The sequence below is a fragment of the Pezoporus flaviventris genome, unplaced genomic scaffold (genome assembly GCF_033815535.1).
Source record: "Pezoporus flaviventris isolate CSIRO_AGI_PZ_B2104156 unplaced genomic scaffold, CSIRO_AGI_Pfla_v1 ptg000079l, whole genome shotgun sequence".
Classification (NCBI taxonomy): Eukaryota; Metazoa; Chordata; class Aves; order Psittaciformes; family Psittacidae; genus Pezoporus; species Pezoporus flaviventris.
The window spans coordinates 6,832,875-6,851,378 of record NW_026892627.1 but is presented as its reverse complement, the minus strand read 5'-3'; the positions used below and the strand labels follow the sequence as shown (position 1 = coordinate 6,851,378).

General features: G+C 40.0%; 1 protein-coding gene across 3 annotated transcripts in view; it reads left to right on the top strand.

The window, feature by feature from the left end:
* PRKAG2 (protein kinase AMP-activated non-catalytic subunit gamma 2) overlaps positions 1-18,504 on the top strand; it is a 243,861-nt gene that overhangs the window by 25,408 nt on the left and 199,949 nt on the right. The window contains exon 1 of one of the 3 annotated variants that reach the window (XM_061474363.1): positions 73-295. The exons of 1 other annotated variant lie outside the window; for it this stretch is intronic. In XM_061474363.1, the coding sequence (XP_061330347.1) occupies positions 185-295 (111 nt within the window). In that variant the 5' untranslated portion in view covers positions 73-184. Of the gene's footprint in view, positions 1-72; positions 296-18,504 lie in introns of those variants that run through there. One more of the 3 variants, XM_061474365.1, reaches the window with a different exon arrangement.

The window sequence follows — 18,504 nt, the reverse complement described above, 5'->3', positions numbered from 1 at the left end:
CCCCCCCAATTTCCTAAGGCCATTAAAAAAGAAAGGATAAAAAAAAAAAAGGAAAATAAAAAAAAAGAAAATAAGAAGGAAGCCTGGAGTAACAGTAACTGCCGCCGGGTGGGACGGTGGGTTGAGGTGGAAGAGGAGCCTTCCTCTCCAGATCCATCGCCCAGCACCACGCCGGGGTGAAGGGATGGGAAGCACTGCCATGGACAAGAAGAAAGATGCCTCCAGCAGGAGCAGCAGCAGCAGTGGCAGGAAAAGCTCCAGCCAGAAGAAACTCATGTTGCGAGTGCACATCCCCGTAAGTGGCTCCTTGCTCTTACTCCCCTTCGGCAGCTGGCGTGCCTTTGGCGCTGGGGCGTATTTTTCTCTGACATGTAGCTCGGAAGAAGGCAGGGAGAGGTGCTTCCTCCTCTGAGGTCTGAAGTTTGGGGATGCTGGGCTGGGGGGTGTCGCCCCTGCAACAGGCAAGACCTCCACATCTGGGGCGGGTTGGAGCACGGGGGGCTTCCCTGGTCTCTGCCCCACGCTCGGTGCTGGCAGCTCGGCGTGCAGTGGCCGTGGCACACGGAGTGCGAATAACTCCGGTCGCATCACTACTCTGCTGCCCTGGGCTGGGGTTTGGTTCAGTACGTCTCATCCAGGTCACACGCAGAATACGATTTAGCAAGCCGTCTGTTCGCTCCCAAATGCTGGTCTCAATATCCCCAGGTTTGGCTCCGGGAACTGTCCGTGCCCGATAGCCGAATCACTGTTTAATCTGACTCGTCCTTCTTCCAAAACTAATCCACATCTTAATTTCCCAGGGCTGAGGAGCCCAGAGTGCTCTCGAATTCGGACGCTAGATGAAAGAACAGGGACAATTGTATTGTCACATTGGAGCGGAGTAGTGAGCCGTGCAGTCTGTTCAGGGACTGGTTTTGTGTCTTCACACTAGGAAGACACATGCAAGAAACTATAGTATATAGATGCAGAATAACCTCCGAGCAAAAGTTACTCTTTAGTCCCAGTGAGCACGAAAAAGCTGGCTGGCTGTATCTTCAGCATTTACATGCCTTTCAAAATTTTGAGTATTGTTTTTCTTTACTATTAGGACATTCTTGTTATCTATATAACTATTTAGTGTTTTATTCTCAGTCCTGGTGTGCTTTTGGTTTCAGTGCTTCTGGCAAGAAATGGCAGAGTCCCTGTATCTTTTTCTGTGAAATCTGTTTGTTTGTTTGTTTGGGGGTGGGTGGGTGGGTTCAATCTCATTATATAAAAGTGGGAAACAGTCCTACATGTGTCTCTGCCAGGCCACCAGGGAGGAAAAAGATATTTCTGGTTCTTAGCTTTTCCTTTGTTTTAGGGAAGAATGAAAACTCAAAGCAAATTTATTAGGTGTCTTGAGTGTGTGGAATAAAATGGAGGAGAAATACGTGGCTGTCTTGCAGATTTCATCTGTCCCTGGAGAGGAATAGAAGCCCAGGACCCTAAGCCAAACTTCTGGAGCTCTGAGAGTGCATTCAGTACTAGGGGAGAAGTGTCTGTTTCTGCTAACACGATGTTGCCTGTGCACTTGTGGCTGGAGTTTTTAGGCAATGACCTTTCTGTGTTACCAGTAGTACTTTACAACAGGAATGTAAAATACCAAGAAAATAAAATGTGCCCCATCAAAGCACCACTCATGCTGTGCACTTTATTCCTCTCTGCCCTGCCTGCCCTGTTGTCTCTGCCATCTCTTTCTCTGCCCTCTCACTCTGCCCCAACTGACTCTAGCCAGGAGCTTTTGCGCAGTTTGGTCTCCACCTCTGCTCCACAAAGCTGCTTTTTCTGCCTGCTGAAGAGCCTTAGGTAGTTTGGGAGATACTGCGGTTGCTGCAGGATTTTACAGGATCCGTCTGGGGCTTTTGAAATACCTTCTAACCACCAAAGAACTGACCACACCAGTACTTACAGCAATTTTCCCCATTTTATAGTTATGAAGCTAAGGTGGAAAATGTGCCTAAGTAGCTTGTTTGCATTTAAGCATTACTGGCAGAGGAAGGCTATAGATTTTTTCTAATTACCTCCTTAAGCCTGTAGACAGACTTTCTTCATGACCATTGCCTTAGTTCTGTCTTGGACAGAACATCATTAGTAGTGGGCCATAATTTTTCACCTTCATTAATCTCTTGGCTTCTTTGCTATGCAGCTTGTCACCTGGGTAGTGGTAGTTATTCAGATGCAAGCCTGCAAATGCCTGATGTTTCACTGAAGTCAACATGAGTTTTATTATTCACCCAGTTGGAAGCCATTCAAGTTTTTCTGATGAGAGAACACCTTCCATGCCTCCTCTCCACCCCCAAAATATCATTCTGTCTGTTCTGCATCATTCTAGCATTCCTGAAATGGACTGTTGGCTCCAGGATCTTTCAGGTTGTACTCGCTTTTTTGGTGGTTTTCTATAATCTCACAGAATTTAAATATGACTCTGCTATAATAAAGAACATTTTTCTCATTCTCCTCATTTGGCAGTGGAATCTGCATTTGAAAAGATCCGTTTAGAATGTTTTTTTTTCTCTTTCATAACGTTTTCTTGACTGTTGTTTTGAAGCATCATTCCTATTATTTTAGTGGCGCCTGTCAGTGGAGCTGTAGTTGTCAAGGGAGCTTTCACCAGACTGTAATTTTTATTTTGTTCATCCTCTTCTTTGTGTTGCTGTGAGATCATGTTTATTGCTGAGACATGTAATTCCTGCTCATTGAGATCTTCAAATTAGGAACAAGAGAAGGACTAACAAGGTCTGAGTAGGAGGGGAGAGAGGAGTCAAGTCTGAAAGAGGAAGCAGTGGGACATAAAGGTACTGTTGTGATGCAGACTATCCTAAAACATACTTATTAGTCAATGCTGACTGAAAAAGAAATGACAAAAAAAGGTGAATAATGCAAAATAGGCTGCAATTAGGTTAGTAGATTGTGGAATAATAGGCATGTCTGAAAAGTGGAATAATAGGCATGTCTGAAAAGAAAGTTGTATGCTTTTCTTCCCTCTCCCATCTATTTTAATTTTTTGGGGTTGCTAGTGACAGGGGAAAAAATGAGTCAATTTAAGAAAGCTGGGTTTGTGTCTTCAGCTCTCCAGGGCATCATATCTCAGGTACATCTTTCTCAAGCAAGTACAAGACACGATACAAGACATCTGGAAACACTCTATTTTCACTTTCTTTCTGTTCTCAGCCTTCTTTGGCACAAGTGGCTGGTGCCCACCCCTTGCTTCTGAGAATAGTGATAGGCCGCTATGGTCCTGCCCTTTGGGTTGCTAACCTGCTCAGAACTTGTCATTCACTCACCAAAAGTAAAGTGGGGGGCTGCTGTATTCTCTTAGCGTGGCATGGAAGTGTTTGCTAAATTGCTGGACTGATTGAATAACTTTGTTTGTTCGTGTGTTCTTTTCTTTGTAAAAACATAGCTGACTAACAGACTAATAATTTAGATGAACTGTAACATAACTGCAGGAGCCTTTATAAAGTAGAGTTCATACTAACCTGCATCTTTCCCAGCAGCACATTCTGAAGTCTTGAAATTAGAGATGCCTAAATGGAAAATTCTGGTGCAAATATCTTTGAAAGCTGAAATGGATTTGAATAGAAATCTTTGCTCTCTAGATGCATTACATCTGTAATATGAAGACATTAGCATTATAAAATTCCATTTTAAGCCATTAGAAGTTATTGCTTGTGCATTGCTTTGAACAGTTTAAAAACCCTATTCTAAAATAGGACGCAATTGTCTGCTGAGTAGGAGCTCACAGCAGTAAGATCAGGATGTTCTTTTGCTATCTTGCAAAATTGTTCTAACGTTAACAATACCATTGTAATGCTGTGTTGCTTCAAAAAAATAAAAGGAGAGATTCTGCTCTTACTTTAAATTTCATCTGGGATAATTCAGTCAGTGCCAGCCAGCAAAGTTATGTTATATTTGCCTAGTACAACTGTGAGCAGAGCCTGTCTCAAGAGCTTCACCATGGCAAGTGCCAAGCACCTGCCAAGCACCAAGCACTATCTCCCAGCAGGTGAAAATTGCAGAACCTTGGCACTTCCAAATATATCACAAGGTGACTCTTTTTTTTTCTCCCCAAAGACCAAAGGGATTATTTTCATTTTTTTTTTCACAATAAGGACAACAATAACATTTGCAAATGAATATGAAAAATCTTTCAGTTCAGTGAAGTGGCTGTTGCCTCTGGTGCTTCAACCCTGACAGCAGAGTTGGTGCACTAGAAGGATGCTCTTGGAGATCATGATCCTGTCTTTCCAGTATCACAAACAAACATTTCTGCACAGTTTCTTCTATTTCTCTGTCAGCCTCTATGATTTTGAACAGACTCCTCGATGTGCAAATTTATTGTTGTTTCCAAGACTGTTGTTATGTCAAGATGCCAGGCTGAAACATCAGATGGCTTAAATATTTCTAACCCAATAGATGACAATGGTGTTCTGACAGCTAGTGTTGGCTCAGGCTCTGCCCCTCCATCTTGCTTTCCACACTTGAAAAGCCATTAATGGCTACATGTGTAATAAATCACTATGAAATGATATTGTTCTGTCATAGTTTTTCCAGGATGCTTCTTGTCTCCTGGTAATTGCTGGGTGGGCTGATGAGAGCAGTGCGTCAGTCTAGGGATCACTTTAGGAAGCTGCAGATGAGAAATAAGCTGGCTGATTCTTTCAAAGGAGATAAGGGAATCAACTTCCAAAATGATCTAGAAATTAGAAGAATGTTTGTGTTCTTGGAAAAAGAAGGTTGCGGGAGAGGGACACAGAGGAGAGAGAAATGTTTCTCTACAATTAAATCTGCAGTTGTACTCCCTTTTGCTCTCACAAGGCAGACTCTGAGTTGTCCTGAGCCTCTGTGGCCTTGAAGTTTAAATTTGGATTTCTCCCTAAAGGGCTTATATATTAAATGGGCAAGAGGTATTTGCTCAGGAGTGTTGAGATTGCACCTTGAATCTATCTGATGGAAAAAAGGATTCTTGTTTGCAGTCACAATAGCTGTCACTGCAACTAAGGAAGCTCTTAGTCTTTTTTGGTTTTAAAGCATAACACAAACTGATCATAAACTCACTGAAAAATACTGTTTCTCTAAAACATCACTTCTGGTAGGAGATTCTACTCCTAAAAGGTCTCATCCGACCTCTTTTGTTTATACCTGTGAGGGCTATGGGCTCAAAGGAATGTGAATTACCTTGGAGGAATAAGTCATGAATGTGGAAGGAACCTTATAGAAATGTGGATGGTGAGACTTCTGGCCTTAGAGAAGGTTACTCACAATGTGCTTTTATTATTGAAACAGAAGATCTCTAGGGAGATCAGGAACAAGGTGGAGAGTGCGGATCTCCACTTAGGAGGTTCCAGTGCCTGTTCACACACCTGCAAGGTTCAGCTTATTCCCAGTTTCACCTGGGCACCACCCTGCATTCAAGGGAGCCGCTCAGATGAGACCAAAAGCACAATTTGACCTTGAAGACAAGACTCAGCAATCATTTTGTTCATGATATACGGACAGACATAGATAGGTGTGCCTGTGCGCTGGCTTGGCAGGGCTTATGGGTGTAGAAAGGAGCCAAAGCTGTTGGTAGACCAAATTATGGACGTTCATGTTGAGTGAAATACCATATATAATTCATACCCTTTGAAGAAGAGCTAAATTCATATCAAAAGGCATCCCATACATAGGGAATAATGAAAGAGCAGAGTGGGGTGCAAGAGAAGTGAAGCATCAAGGAAGACGTGAGCAGCAGACAGGAGATGTCACAGAATATGTCTATCTGGCATAGAAATTACCCCTCTGTGAGTTATGTTACCCTTGTCTGATCAACAGGCTTTAACAATTGGCCTGCTTTGAGGGCCTGATCTGGTTGCAGAGGTCTCTTGTCTCAATTTTCCACTATTGTTTGCACTGAAGACACACTGGAGAAAGTGTTAATAGCTAGCAAATAGGGAGAGTTAAGCATATCTTCAAAGACAAAAAGAAAAAGCAGCTTGAATGTGTCTTGAATGGAGTATGGGGTTTTTCTGGAAAGGAGAACTTATATATGCACATGATTATAAGATGCCATCAATAAATAAGAAATATTGTTTGGGGTTTGGTAGTACAGCACTATACTGCTACTGAACTATTTCTGGTACTAGCAATAAGTTGAAACAGTGATGTATATGACATTTTCTGCTGCAGAATGATTTTTGTGTTTATTCTTTAGGTAGTTGTAGAAACTGGAATATAGTGCCTCAGTTTAGTGTTTGCTTCTGTAACACTCTTAAATTGCTTGCATATAGCTACATCTGAAATCTTGCAAACATGAAAGCATTGTTTACATCATAGAGAACCAAAACATAACAGTACTTCAGTGTTTGACATTGAGGATTCATAGAATGGTATATAATGTCCTTTAAATTTTCATATGATTTAGCATGACAGTAAATTATATTATGTGAGCGTGGCTTAGTGGGATGCATAGCAAATGCATTGCAGTATGTGTTTCATGGTTGTCATTTATGTCACACACCATAACTGTTCAGACCTTATGGGCATTATTGCAAAGGATGCCTGTGACCTTCTGCTCCAAAATGAGAATCTTTGTCATAAGCTGAAGACTTAATCTATTTTTGCAATCACAGCAATATGCCCTTTTTTTTTAAGCTGCTGGACAACACATGCATAGATCTGGAGTTTCATTAGGAGGAAGTGTGAACATTATAAGCATTACCTGCCATATTATGAAGACTGTATTCACAACAGGCACTGGGCAATTTTCAGCCATCTTTTTGTATCCATAATGCTGCTGAAACAATGAAAAGAAGAAAATACTCTGCTTCTGCAAGCTGAAGAAAGAAAAGTCAGAGTGCTGGCTTACAGCACTGCAAAACACAGGCTTTTCATAGTCAGCTGTAGACTTACTGGTGGTCTCTTAAGAATGACTGAAGTTTGAATCTGGTTTGTGGAAGCTACATGCCTGTTGATTCCTTTAGAAGAGTTTAGAAACATGTTTTCTATGGAATTAGAGAAATCAATACTTGGTGAGCTAGATCATGGGTAGAATTTGAATCCAAGCATGAAGAAACATTTCAGTGGAGACAAGGTCTCCATAGAAAAGCTGTAGTTGTAAGAATTTGATGGACTTAAACAGGTGCCATTAGCATTGCCTATAGCCTGTTTAGTGGAAGAAATAGATTGTTACCTGCATACCACTTATTTTAAATGGACTATACATGGAAATTGAGAAGGAGACCTGGAATTATGCTCAGAATCCTGAAGTGTATCATAATGACCCTATTTTTTCTACCTAGCCATAAGGTCTGACAAGTTTCCACAGATTCAGGACTGTTCTGTACCTTTAAATGTACGTGCATTTAATATGCTTGCTATGTCTGTGTTGACTTGCTTTTGGTGATATGGTCTTTAAAAGGGGTAACTGCTAACAAGTGTTTTTACAGAATCAAGGAACAGTTGAGGTTAGAAGAGATTGGAGATTGTCTAGTCCAGTCCTCATGCTCACCCTGCAGTCAGCTACAGCAGGTTCCTCAGGATTGTGTCCCACCAGATTTGTAATATGTCCAAGGATGGTGACCATGCAACTTCATTGCTCTAAAGGAATGCATTTGGGCAATTGAAAGCTCCTTGAGACTAAGTGTCGTTAGACACTACACAGGCACATTGAATTTAACTCCATATTTTGCTGGATCTTGTCCCAAAAACATAGTTTCCATCTGGGGAGTGAATTGGATTTGGCTATGTAGTGTAGAGACTTATGTGAAAAGCGTACTCGGAGATAGCAGTTGAAACTGGAGGCACAACAGTCCCAGCAAGGCTTGTGGAAGAAAGGGAAGTAAGGAAGTGGTAAAGAAAGGTGCTTAGGGAGTTTGCCAGCTTCTCAGTAGATCATTGCATCTTCTGGAATGTGGTTTTCATCATGCATTGTCATTCCTGTTGCATAAAATAATTAGAGGGGGATTTGCTGTTACTGAGTATTAATCATGGCTTCTGTGTTAGAAATGTGATCTAAACTAAGAGGCATGAGGAAAGACAGTTCAGGGATAAGAGCAGTACATCAGCACCTAGCTGTCTGAATCTCTGTCTGCTGTATTGCCTGAGGTTGGGCAGAGGAGAGTTCTTGATGTAAGCTTGGCATTGCTGAATGGCTGAAGCTTGAGCTTCATGAAGAATAAACTTTTAAAGTATCATCGTGCCATGTTGAAACACTAAAACATCTTATGGGATGTTCTTTCCATCCATGATTTTTTGAGCTAGATGTCTATGCATGCATAAGGATACATATGTTAGTAAAGATAAACTCTCTAAAGAATTTAAAGTCTTGGCAGGTATTATAGACTGGAGACATGTGAGAGGGAACGATTTTGCCCCTGCAGCACTAATATTCAAGTAGATGGTTGGAGTTCAAGCAACTTGTCCCATGTTGTACAGGAGTGTGACAATTGGACTCACAAAGCCTCAAGACCTAGTTCACTTAACCGTTAGCCCAACTTTCTTCCTATGGTATTTGTCCCATAGGAATCCATGTACTAGCTCAACGTAAGTCAGCAGTGATGGAAAGTATTTTCCCTTTTGAAAATATGTGTGAAGTGAAAACATCCCAGTCTAATGTTTACCAACAGTTGTGCTGTTTCATAAAATACCACTGTTAGGACTCTTCTGGCAGTCTGGTCAGGGAGACCAAGGATTGAGGATATTACATAAATTAGAGGAGACTACATTAACTTCCAGCATCGTAAGTGTTGCTTCAATGAGTGTGCCTAATTATCACACCCTCCATGTGGTTCATGCAGTTGTTGAAATTTGCGAAACATTAGCTGTTCTTTTTTTCTGAATAGCTGGTGGCACATCAGTTGTAAAGGTCTTGAAATAAGGCATCTGCAGCTATCCAGCATGTAGTTATTTATAGATTCAAGCAGATGGGTTTAGGACATTCAAAACAGCACTTTACCAGCCATGTTCAACCTACAGCACCCTCTGAAGAGTTTGCAGGCATCCTGTCTCCATTCCTGCACTATGCTGACTTGTCCTTCCAGTTGCTGGAGCTGGGCATTCCCCAGTACTGCTGTCAGCTAATGTATGAGAGAAAATAACAGCATGATCTCAACATTGTTCTTCTTGGATAGTCCTTCCACTAATGGACTCATTAGTGGATCAACTCTACATTTTTATGGGAAAATGGAGAGCTTCTGCTGTCTGAAAAGTTGAGCCAACATTTATTCATGTTTAACATAAGATTTATAGCCTGAAATGAATGGAAGGTAGAAGATGTTATTCAGCTGTTCTCTTTGCCCTTTTATTTAGCTAGTTGATGTTAAAGGTAAATACTAATTAACTAGACTTCTTTTAGTTGGATGATGATTAATTATACATTTTCCTTATATTTTTTATGCTTTTGAGAATGACTGTATGTGCTCTAAGCTATGCAGAGGCAGGAGGGTACATGCCAGCATTTTCCTTTATAAAGTAATACCAGTAATTCAAAAACTGCAATTACTTCAATTCTTTTCCTGTATTGTGTACTTGGAATTCTGGCTCCTTTCACTGTGGCAGACCTGTGGAGGCATCATCAGCTGTCATGCAAAAGTTGCTGTTAAATGAACTCTTCTGCTTTTCAGCTTTAAAATACTGACGTCATTAAAAGAGGAAACATGCCTGATTTAACTGCACATAGTGGGGGGCTAGTCTCTATTACTTGGTAAGACAAAAATGTTTTTATCCAGTATTCATCAGCTGTCTTGGTGGACCTCAACCAATAGTTACTAAAGCAAAACAAGCTGCTGTTTAGCAGTTGGATTTATTAACAGACTGTGCAGCCATCTTCCTATCCAACCACAGTGCTGAATAAAACATGTTGCCTTACCATGCCTGCTTAGTTAGCTGATGTGTTTTATTTTCATGGTGTACATTGTGAGATAAAATGAGTGAGTGGTAACTCGGTAAGCTCTAGTAACTCATTCACTTTTGATGTCTATCTGCCTATAATCTGAGATCTAAAAATCTGAGAACAACGGATGACTAAAGTTTACTTGAAATGCCATTCACAAGATTAATCCTTGAGGAAAAAAAAGAAAGAAAAAGTGCTAAGAAGCCTAGTAGTTCAGAGAGACAGGATTTTCCAAAGAATTTAGGCACATTAGATCTCTTTGCAGTATTTGAAGATCCTACTAGCACACTTGCATCAGGATGTCCTTAAATGCATTTGCAAATTGAGCTTTACATCTTTCAACCTTTCAAGATGCCATTCTTTCCTCTCTGCTATTTATACCTGCATTAAAAAACAGAAACTGATTTTCCTACTTTTCTATTCCCAATAACATTCCCTTGTACCTGATAGTAAAATGGTAAAAAAAAACAAAACAAACAACCCAAACCAAAGCAAAACCCCCAAGTCAGAAGCTTGTTTTTTTATGGAACAGAGATTGAAAGCAATACTAGGAAGTAATTTGGGAAGAGATAAATAGCAGCTGTTCTCCTGATGATAAAGACTGAAACCAATGCTATGTGTGTGCAACCTTAGAATCATAGAATAACAGCTTGGAAAGGACGTTGAGGATCATCTGGTCCAATCCCTAAGTACTTGGAGTTCTGTCTCCTTTCAGTGTGGCAGACCTGTAGAGGCATCATCAGCTGGCATGTAAAAATTGCTGTTAGATGAACTCTTCCAATTTTCAGCTGTAAAACAGTGAAGTCAGTAAAAGAGGGAACGTGCCTTACGTAACCATGTTTGACTGAGAGTGACCAAGTATTACATACGATGAAGACTTCAGAAAGTAATTCCTTTTCTGTTCCCTTCAGATTTTTACTGTAACTTGAAGGAAAAGCTGCAATAATTTAAAAATTGAGAGAAATTTTTATTTATATATTTTTTTACCTGTGTAAACTTAGTCTTTTGTAGTCTTGTGAACTACTGTAGGCATTCAATATGTTTAGACTCACTGTGGATAGTTATTTCAAATAGAAATGTTTTAAAAGGAAAAATATATTCCACTGCCATAATCTGCATATACTTTCTGTCAGCATGTTTGTGAAGCAGAGGTATTTGGATTTAAAGGTATTTGGAGCTCTTCAAAGTTCTGAGTCAGTATCAATAATGCTTTGAGGGCTGCTGCTGGTTGAGGTCACAGGAGAGAGATGAGAGAGTGCAGGGGAACTCCTCACATTGTGATAAGCTCATGGGGTAACCAACTTAGTCTTTGAAATTTCTCTATACATACCAGCTGTAAAACAAGCTTCTAGCTTTGACCATGTTTGGGTTGAAATAACTGAAGGAAAGGCACACATGTAAAAGCGATGGCTGGTCTTATCAATGGCAGTGATCACTTTAATGGATGTGAATTGGAACACACAGGCTTAACATCTGGGGACATATGTTTGGCCATCACCTTCTCCTGGAGGAATGGTAAAATCTAATTACTTTGGAATTTAGCAACAAAATGGGAGGAAATATTAAGTATACACTCTAAGGATATATCTATTTTCAGAGAAGATACTTTTCAGAGTTCATTTCCAGAGAGCAGTAGGTACCTTTGGCTGTGTTTTATGGTCTTGAATATTCTGCGCACTTGACTAATTTAAAAAACATGTAAGGCCACAAGTGCAGAGCCTATGTGTGTGAAGGGGAGCTGCCCTGTGTGCAGCTGTTTACTATAAACTGAATACATTCAGCGTGTGTGTACAAGTGGGTGCAAGCTGGCAAATTGCTCTTGTTGCAGAGAAATGAACTGTGATGAAAAATGCAATAGATGTTTAATTACTTCAGAAAAAAAAAACCAAACCCAAACAGATTATGAATATGATTCTGCCTGATGTTAAAACATCTGGATTCAGTTTCTAGCTGTACTAAGATTATTTTCAATCTCATATCCTGTGTTTTAATGTCACAAAACAAATAGAACAAGGAGCTGACTTTGTATCTTGATCTTTAGGCTGTTTTCATTTCTGGTGGGGTTGGGGCTTTTTTGGTTTACAAGAATAAGTAATTTAAAGTTCAATCACCTGTTAATCACCAATCATTAGCTTTCTTCTTCCTTGTCTCTGCCTGCTTCCCTGTACAGGGCTACTGCTGCAAAAGGCCTCCAAGTCATGTCATGTCAAATAACGCATGGTCTTCAGAGCTCACTGGGGGAGAGAAAAGTCTGGGAACAATGTGAACAGGCACAGCCAGACACTTCCACTAATTGTGGATATGGACATTGGAATACAAAAGCAGAAAGAGGGAGGGGGGAATGGAAATGTGCCTTGGTGTGGAAACGACTGTGTAAAAACAAATATGCCTGGGCTTGCTCTTTGGGTATGTACATGTTGCACAGGAGAACTCCCACAACAGGAATCCTCTGCTTTAGTCTGCCCTGGCCAGATAATTTTTAGAAGGTTTGTTTTTTAATTTATTTACCTCTAGAGGATGTCTTGGCTATTTGGGCATGTGGACTTCATCAACCAAGAATTGTAAGAGGTAGTGGCAATTTACTGCTGAGCTAGCTTGAAATCGCCTATTAATTTTTGGTTCTATTTTCTTGCCTAAATATTGGGAATAGGAAATTTACATGAATTAATTATTAATGTAACATGCTAGCCACAGTTCAAAATATATTCTGCTGAGTTAAATATCTAAGTGTCTCCCATACTCTGTCCTCTAACCAAAAGCAGGCTGAAGTGCTTTGCAGGTCAATTATACAGAATAAATAAATTAGAATAAAATTACATATCTGGGGGGTTTTATTCATAACGAAAACCAGATTTTCCTCTCAAGAACTCTTGTGCTGAAATATCTACACTGCATTTTGCTTAAACTCTGAAAAAAGCAGGTAAAGACTGTGATGAAGGGATGACCATTTGGTAGGATAAGCCTGAAAATGAAACATCTATCCTATAAGATGGGAGCTATATGAAATTCTGAGCAACTGAAAATGAAATTACTAAAGTTAGTGAGATTCATACAGTAAAATCCGTAGATTTATACTTTGTTATGCAGTGGAACTTTAGCTACAGAGGGAAGATGCTGAGATTTGTCATCCCCCGGCAATGAAAAGACTCTTTACATCAAGCAAACAGAAAACATAAGTGATATGCAGGGCACTTGCATGTTCATCTATGCCTGAAAGATTATCATATTTACACTGAAGAGAAGATATTTCTGAAGTGAAATGCAACAGCTGCAACTAGTAATCAGCATGATGGAACACAATTGGAAAACAGTCCAAATGCTTACTTTACCCATTTACTAAATGAATCGCAAATGTCTAAATGAACCTATTATTAACACAAACTATCATGGAGGCAAGAGGAAAGAGAATAGCCAGCAGAAACACCGATTTGTTGATTATATAATGGACCTATCATTAGTAACTTGATTATGCCAATGCAATCGCTTTTCCTCCAAGACAGACACTTGTTCCTACCAGGGCCAATTGATCTTGAAAAACAGTCTGATTATGCCAGAATGTGTTTTAAATGGAAAACAATAACAGAGTTGAGGAAGATGGGAAACTATTTACTGGTAGAAATATGATTACTGATAGCATTGCAGAAAAGTGAGAATGCAGAAAGATAGGATGGTTTACCCAAGGACTTAGATTTATACCTTTTTTAGTTAAAATTATGTAAATTCAGTGTTGTGAAAGTTATCACAAGGCCAGCCCTGAAGACTGATTGTGGCTCAGAGCACAAATCAAGTTCATGATATAAAATTTCTCACAACAGGATTGGCCTTCCAGCAATTACCACTGAAGATATTTGCCATTGTAGTGTGGAAATCCAACTTCCTGTCACTGGGCTGGGAACTTTGTTTCACAACAATCTCCTAAATTTCTTTGCTCAGATTGATTTTGAGCACATTGCCAAAAGATCTTAGTTTCTCAGTCTTCTTCCCAGTCTTCCAGTCTTCACATTGGATTTTTCTTTATTATGTGTTCCTACTTTTGTAATCCTGTGATTTCTGAAAGCCAGGAAAATAATATTCCTTTAGCAGTATTCTCCCAGACAAAAGCACTAGCTGCTAGCTCTAGACACGGTTTCTAAACCTCTTCACAGTCACAAAATACAAAGACCACAAAAATCAGTCTCACAGAGTTCCATGTTGGGTTGTTATGGAAAGGAATTTTAGTTTTGTATGCATCCCCGAGACATGGGCAAACTTTAGCAATGAATATTACCAGAAATTTTGGTGACTTTGCTCAAGGGTGGGGTATTTGATGCTAACAGGAGTCACAGGGCTCCTGCTGTTTCATGGAGGATACCCACAGTTAGTATTTGAGGGGATTTAAAGAATATTGTTCTGGTTTAAATGACTTTTTCAGTGCAGAGCAGGGAGCAGCTGAAGTTGCTGGAAGATTTCCAGCTGTATGAACTGCTCATCACTAGATATGCTGGGTGTGATTCTTGTGTTGCTTGCGTCAGTGGAAATATGTTCCTTGTCATCACTGAAGCTGCTGTTCTCTGTAGGGTTGGACTTGGAGGGACTATTTCTGCATGAGATGAATATGTCAAGATTTCATTATCGCTTTCCACAGGTTAGAGGGGTGGGAAAAGGAACCACGTAAAGCTTGTGAGTGTATAAAGTATAAATGAGCAAACTGTATTGTACTGGTAAACACTCATCAATGGATACCGAAAGATCACTATTTTTATTTTCAATTTTGCAATAATTCAATTTGACAAATATCTAAGCTTCTGCTGGACATTCTGCTGAGAGCTTTCTCTCAGACAACTTTTGTATCACTGCTCACTACAAATCTTACTACACTGAACAAGAGTGTGTGCAAAATGCCTTATAAAAGAGATCTGCAATGGAGATGGGAGAGTGAAACCAGGGTAGAGTGGTAATAAACAGCTATGCTATGATTCATCCTCTCTGCTATTCTGAGTGTGATATAGTTGTAATTCTGTAGCTGTGGTTTCGTCCAGTGATCTGAACAGGGAGACAGGTAAAAGGTTGAACTGACTGTGAGCCAGAAAACCTAAAATATCTCTGTGAGTACTGGCAAGGTGCCCAGATTGGAATTAATACATTCAGCCTTTCTCTTTCACATCCGCCTTGTAAAGGCAAAATACGAAAATACCAAACAGAATTCTAACAGACCATATTTTGTTTAAATAGAGGTCTGGTAACTATATGAGATCAAGAGACAGTTGTAAGTCTAAGAAGTCCTGTACTTTATATTGATTTATGGCAGTCCTTTGCAGAAAATATGCCTTTGTGCACAGGCTGAGGATTTGTAAATTCAAACTGTTTTATTTATGTTTGCATAACGTATGAGATTTTATGTGTGTAGTACATATACATGGTTAGATTTTTTTTGTTAGAATTGTCATGGTGATTTAGTCACTGTTGGTTTCTGAGCATCATTCCAGAGCTTATCACAACCTATTTAATAGAAAAAAATCCTTCTTTTATCTGTCCCAATTTGCACACAGGCCGGTTCAGAGGAAAGCTTGACTTCTCCGAGAAGCTTCCAGAAGTTCCAAGAAAGGTTCGTTTCCATATGGAAATTAATTAAACAGACCTTAAGAAGTTCATATTTTCCTTTCCAGGGTACTCTGTTATTCAGGCTTTTCGCTTTTCAGCGCTGCTGTCCATGAGTCTGACTCTGTGTTATTTTACAGAACTGTTCAGAAAAGGATCTGTGTTACCAATAGAGGGACAAGACTTACATCCAATGCCTGGAGCTGGAGTCCTTGGTCTGGCACATTGACTGGGCTGCACATGGGGTTATAACTTTGGGGAGGAATTTAATTATATGTTCTGGCAATAGCCATAACATTTTCTTGCTCTTGAATTTTTACTGTTGGGAAATTACATGCAAAGCATCTGCGACTGGTGCAACATATTTGTATATTTTATGTATAACTTCAAAGCAGAGCGGGTACAAGTGTTCATCTCAGTTAAGTCTCTTCCAAGTATATATATTCATTAAGCTGACTACAGGAATTCAGTCAAACATAAACTCAGCTATTGCTAGGAATTCATTAACAGATTCATCTAAAACTTTGTCCAAAGCTTTAGTTTCTTGAATCAGGTTGTGAATGTCTCATTTCCTCATCAGTCCAAAAATACACAGTCAATTTGGTGGTTAAAGGCAAGTCTAGCCAGACTGCAGGCGACAGTATAACCTCCTAACCACAAGCTTGCTTTATCTTGGATCCAGCTGTGCTTCGCTTTCCACGTGTCAGGGCTGTAGAGGAAGAGGATATCCTTGAAGTCTGAAACATGGAAGTCTTGACCCTAACAACCTGATGGCTTTGTTCTTGATCTTGAAAGGAGCATGTAGCCCAGACCAAGCACTTGCTCCACTGACCTTCTGGCAGTTAGTTACTTGGCTGGGTACAGAGTATGAGGAGTAAACTCTGGAACTGATACAACTCTTGTCATATGAAAAGCTCTGAAGTGCTTCCGAAGTTATGTTTTGCCATATATGACTGACGCATAGATAGATCTGGAACAGAGATCACTAGGTGTTTCTCTGGTGCTTAGCAGCACTAGGAAAATTTATGCAAGAATTAAAGAAAGTTACTTCATCTGGAATAGCTGATAAGGAGGTTTTTGCCAAAAAATTGCAATGTGTGGAATAGAGTTTGGAGTCAAAATCCATTTTCTAAAGGGAAGTGTGAGATCTTGAATGGACACAAGTGGTTTACTTCCCAATGTCTAGAAAAAACATGGTTTTGCTCACTCCATGTAAACTCATGTGCCTTTGTAGCACTTTGCCTGCCTGCACTGGCCCTGGTTGTGAACCAAGTAACATCAATGTCCTCATTACTCTGAATCCAAAATGTAAAATATCACAAATCATCAGACTGTTAATTCCCAGCTACATGCAAGATTCTCATATTCCCCAGTCTCACCTTGTTATTCATATGCTATTTAGTTTATCCTCTGTAGCTCATAGCTCTTATCAGACAAGAGTACCCTCTAATATCAACCTTCTGTGCACTCAGGTTTTCACTTACACCTTAAGCATAAGGAGACCTGCTTTATTTGAACTTGCCAAAGAAGTGGACTCTTGGAGGACATCCAGGGTTTTATTGCTGGGGTATTTGATCCAAGTATTTGTTTTAAAACTCTCCTCAAAAGCAAGCCTGGTAAGTCAATGTAATAACCCTAATGCACTGCCCTTCTCCACCTCCCTCCTTCTGCAAATTTCAGAATGTTTAGGAGACATGGTTAATAATACCTGCGTTGCCCTGGAGGTATCATTATTTTTGATTTAAAGCTTGGAAAGCAAAAATATAAAGAGCAACTTACCCACGTCTACTGGAAAGTAGAGCTCAGTGGCTGCCTGGTCTCATGCGTAAGCTTAAAACTCCATCGTGCTCAAAGCCAGACTGTTCTAGGTAACTCAATACTGGCAGATGTCTTGGCACACTCTATTCCTGATTCTGCACTGACTCTGTATGGAGCTTTTCATATATAAGATCAACTATAATGAGGCTCCCTTTGGCCTCAGGAGTTTACTTGTGATGAGGTCTGTTGCCAGACTCGCCCATCAATGTATTTAGTACCTTCAGTTGTGGATGGAGTCAGTTTGACCCAGTTGAGACAGAATCAGATAGTATCATAAGCCTATGGCTCCCCATAAAACATCCCTTCTCTGCCATTCATTGTTGTTAAGGCTGATGGAAATAAGCCAGTGTTAAATAAGGGATGGGAAAGTATAGGCTTGCCTTAAACTGAATACAGCTGTTCTTTTGTTACTCCAGTTGTATGCAAGGGCAAGCAGTGTTTTGGTATGCTCTTGGCTCCATAAAAGCACTGCTGAGGGAGCAGCGGAAGTTACTCCCACTATTTTAAAAGACAGGTCACCAGACTCCCAAAGTTACAGCAGCTGATCCCTCTGGAGAGCTGGCTGTTCCCTAAACCCTGGGGAGAGCTAAGGAAGAGCATGTGCTGCAAAGGACACCCTCTCCGTGGGAACTGTGGTTTGAACCTGGAAAGCTGGTGACGGATCAGTTAAGCATTCTCCCAGTAAGGGTCTGTTTTTAATAGATGTGATAAAAGTAGTCTTCCAGGTGACTGAGACAGGTGAAAATAGGGACCATGGTGATCAAATTCTTGAAATACCAATTCTGTATAATTCTATACTCCCCTTCCCATCCATTTCAGGAAGTTTGGTAGAGATTTTGGTTTGTTTTTTCTTTCTCTGTCTTGTTTTACTTGTAATTTCACTTTTAAAGCTTTTCCTTCCTCTTTCTGAGCTTCTGTTTTCAATCTATTTAAAAGAAATAGCTTTCAGAAATGGTGTTTGCTTGCTTGTTTTTCCAGGCTATTCAGTAGGTTACAGAGATAATTTCTACTTGTTGGTTAGTTTACACAGGTAGAATCATCTTGATTCCTCTTTGGAGTTATTACACAGCTCTTCATCAAACCTCAAGGCATTTGAGACTCTTGTACAAGTAAATGATACATTTTTATGAGTTGTATCTCACGTTTGTCATGTATCTATGTATATGTGTGTGCCTTCGTACACCCATATTTCCATGTGTATTTTTGCATATAATCCT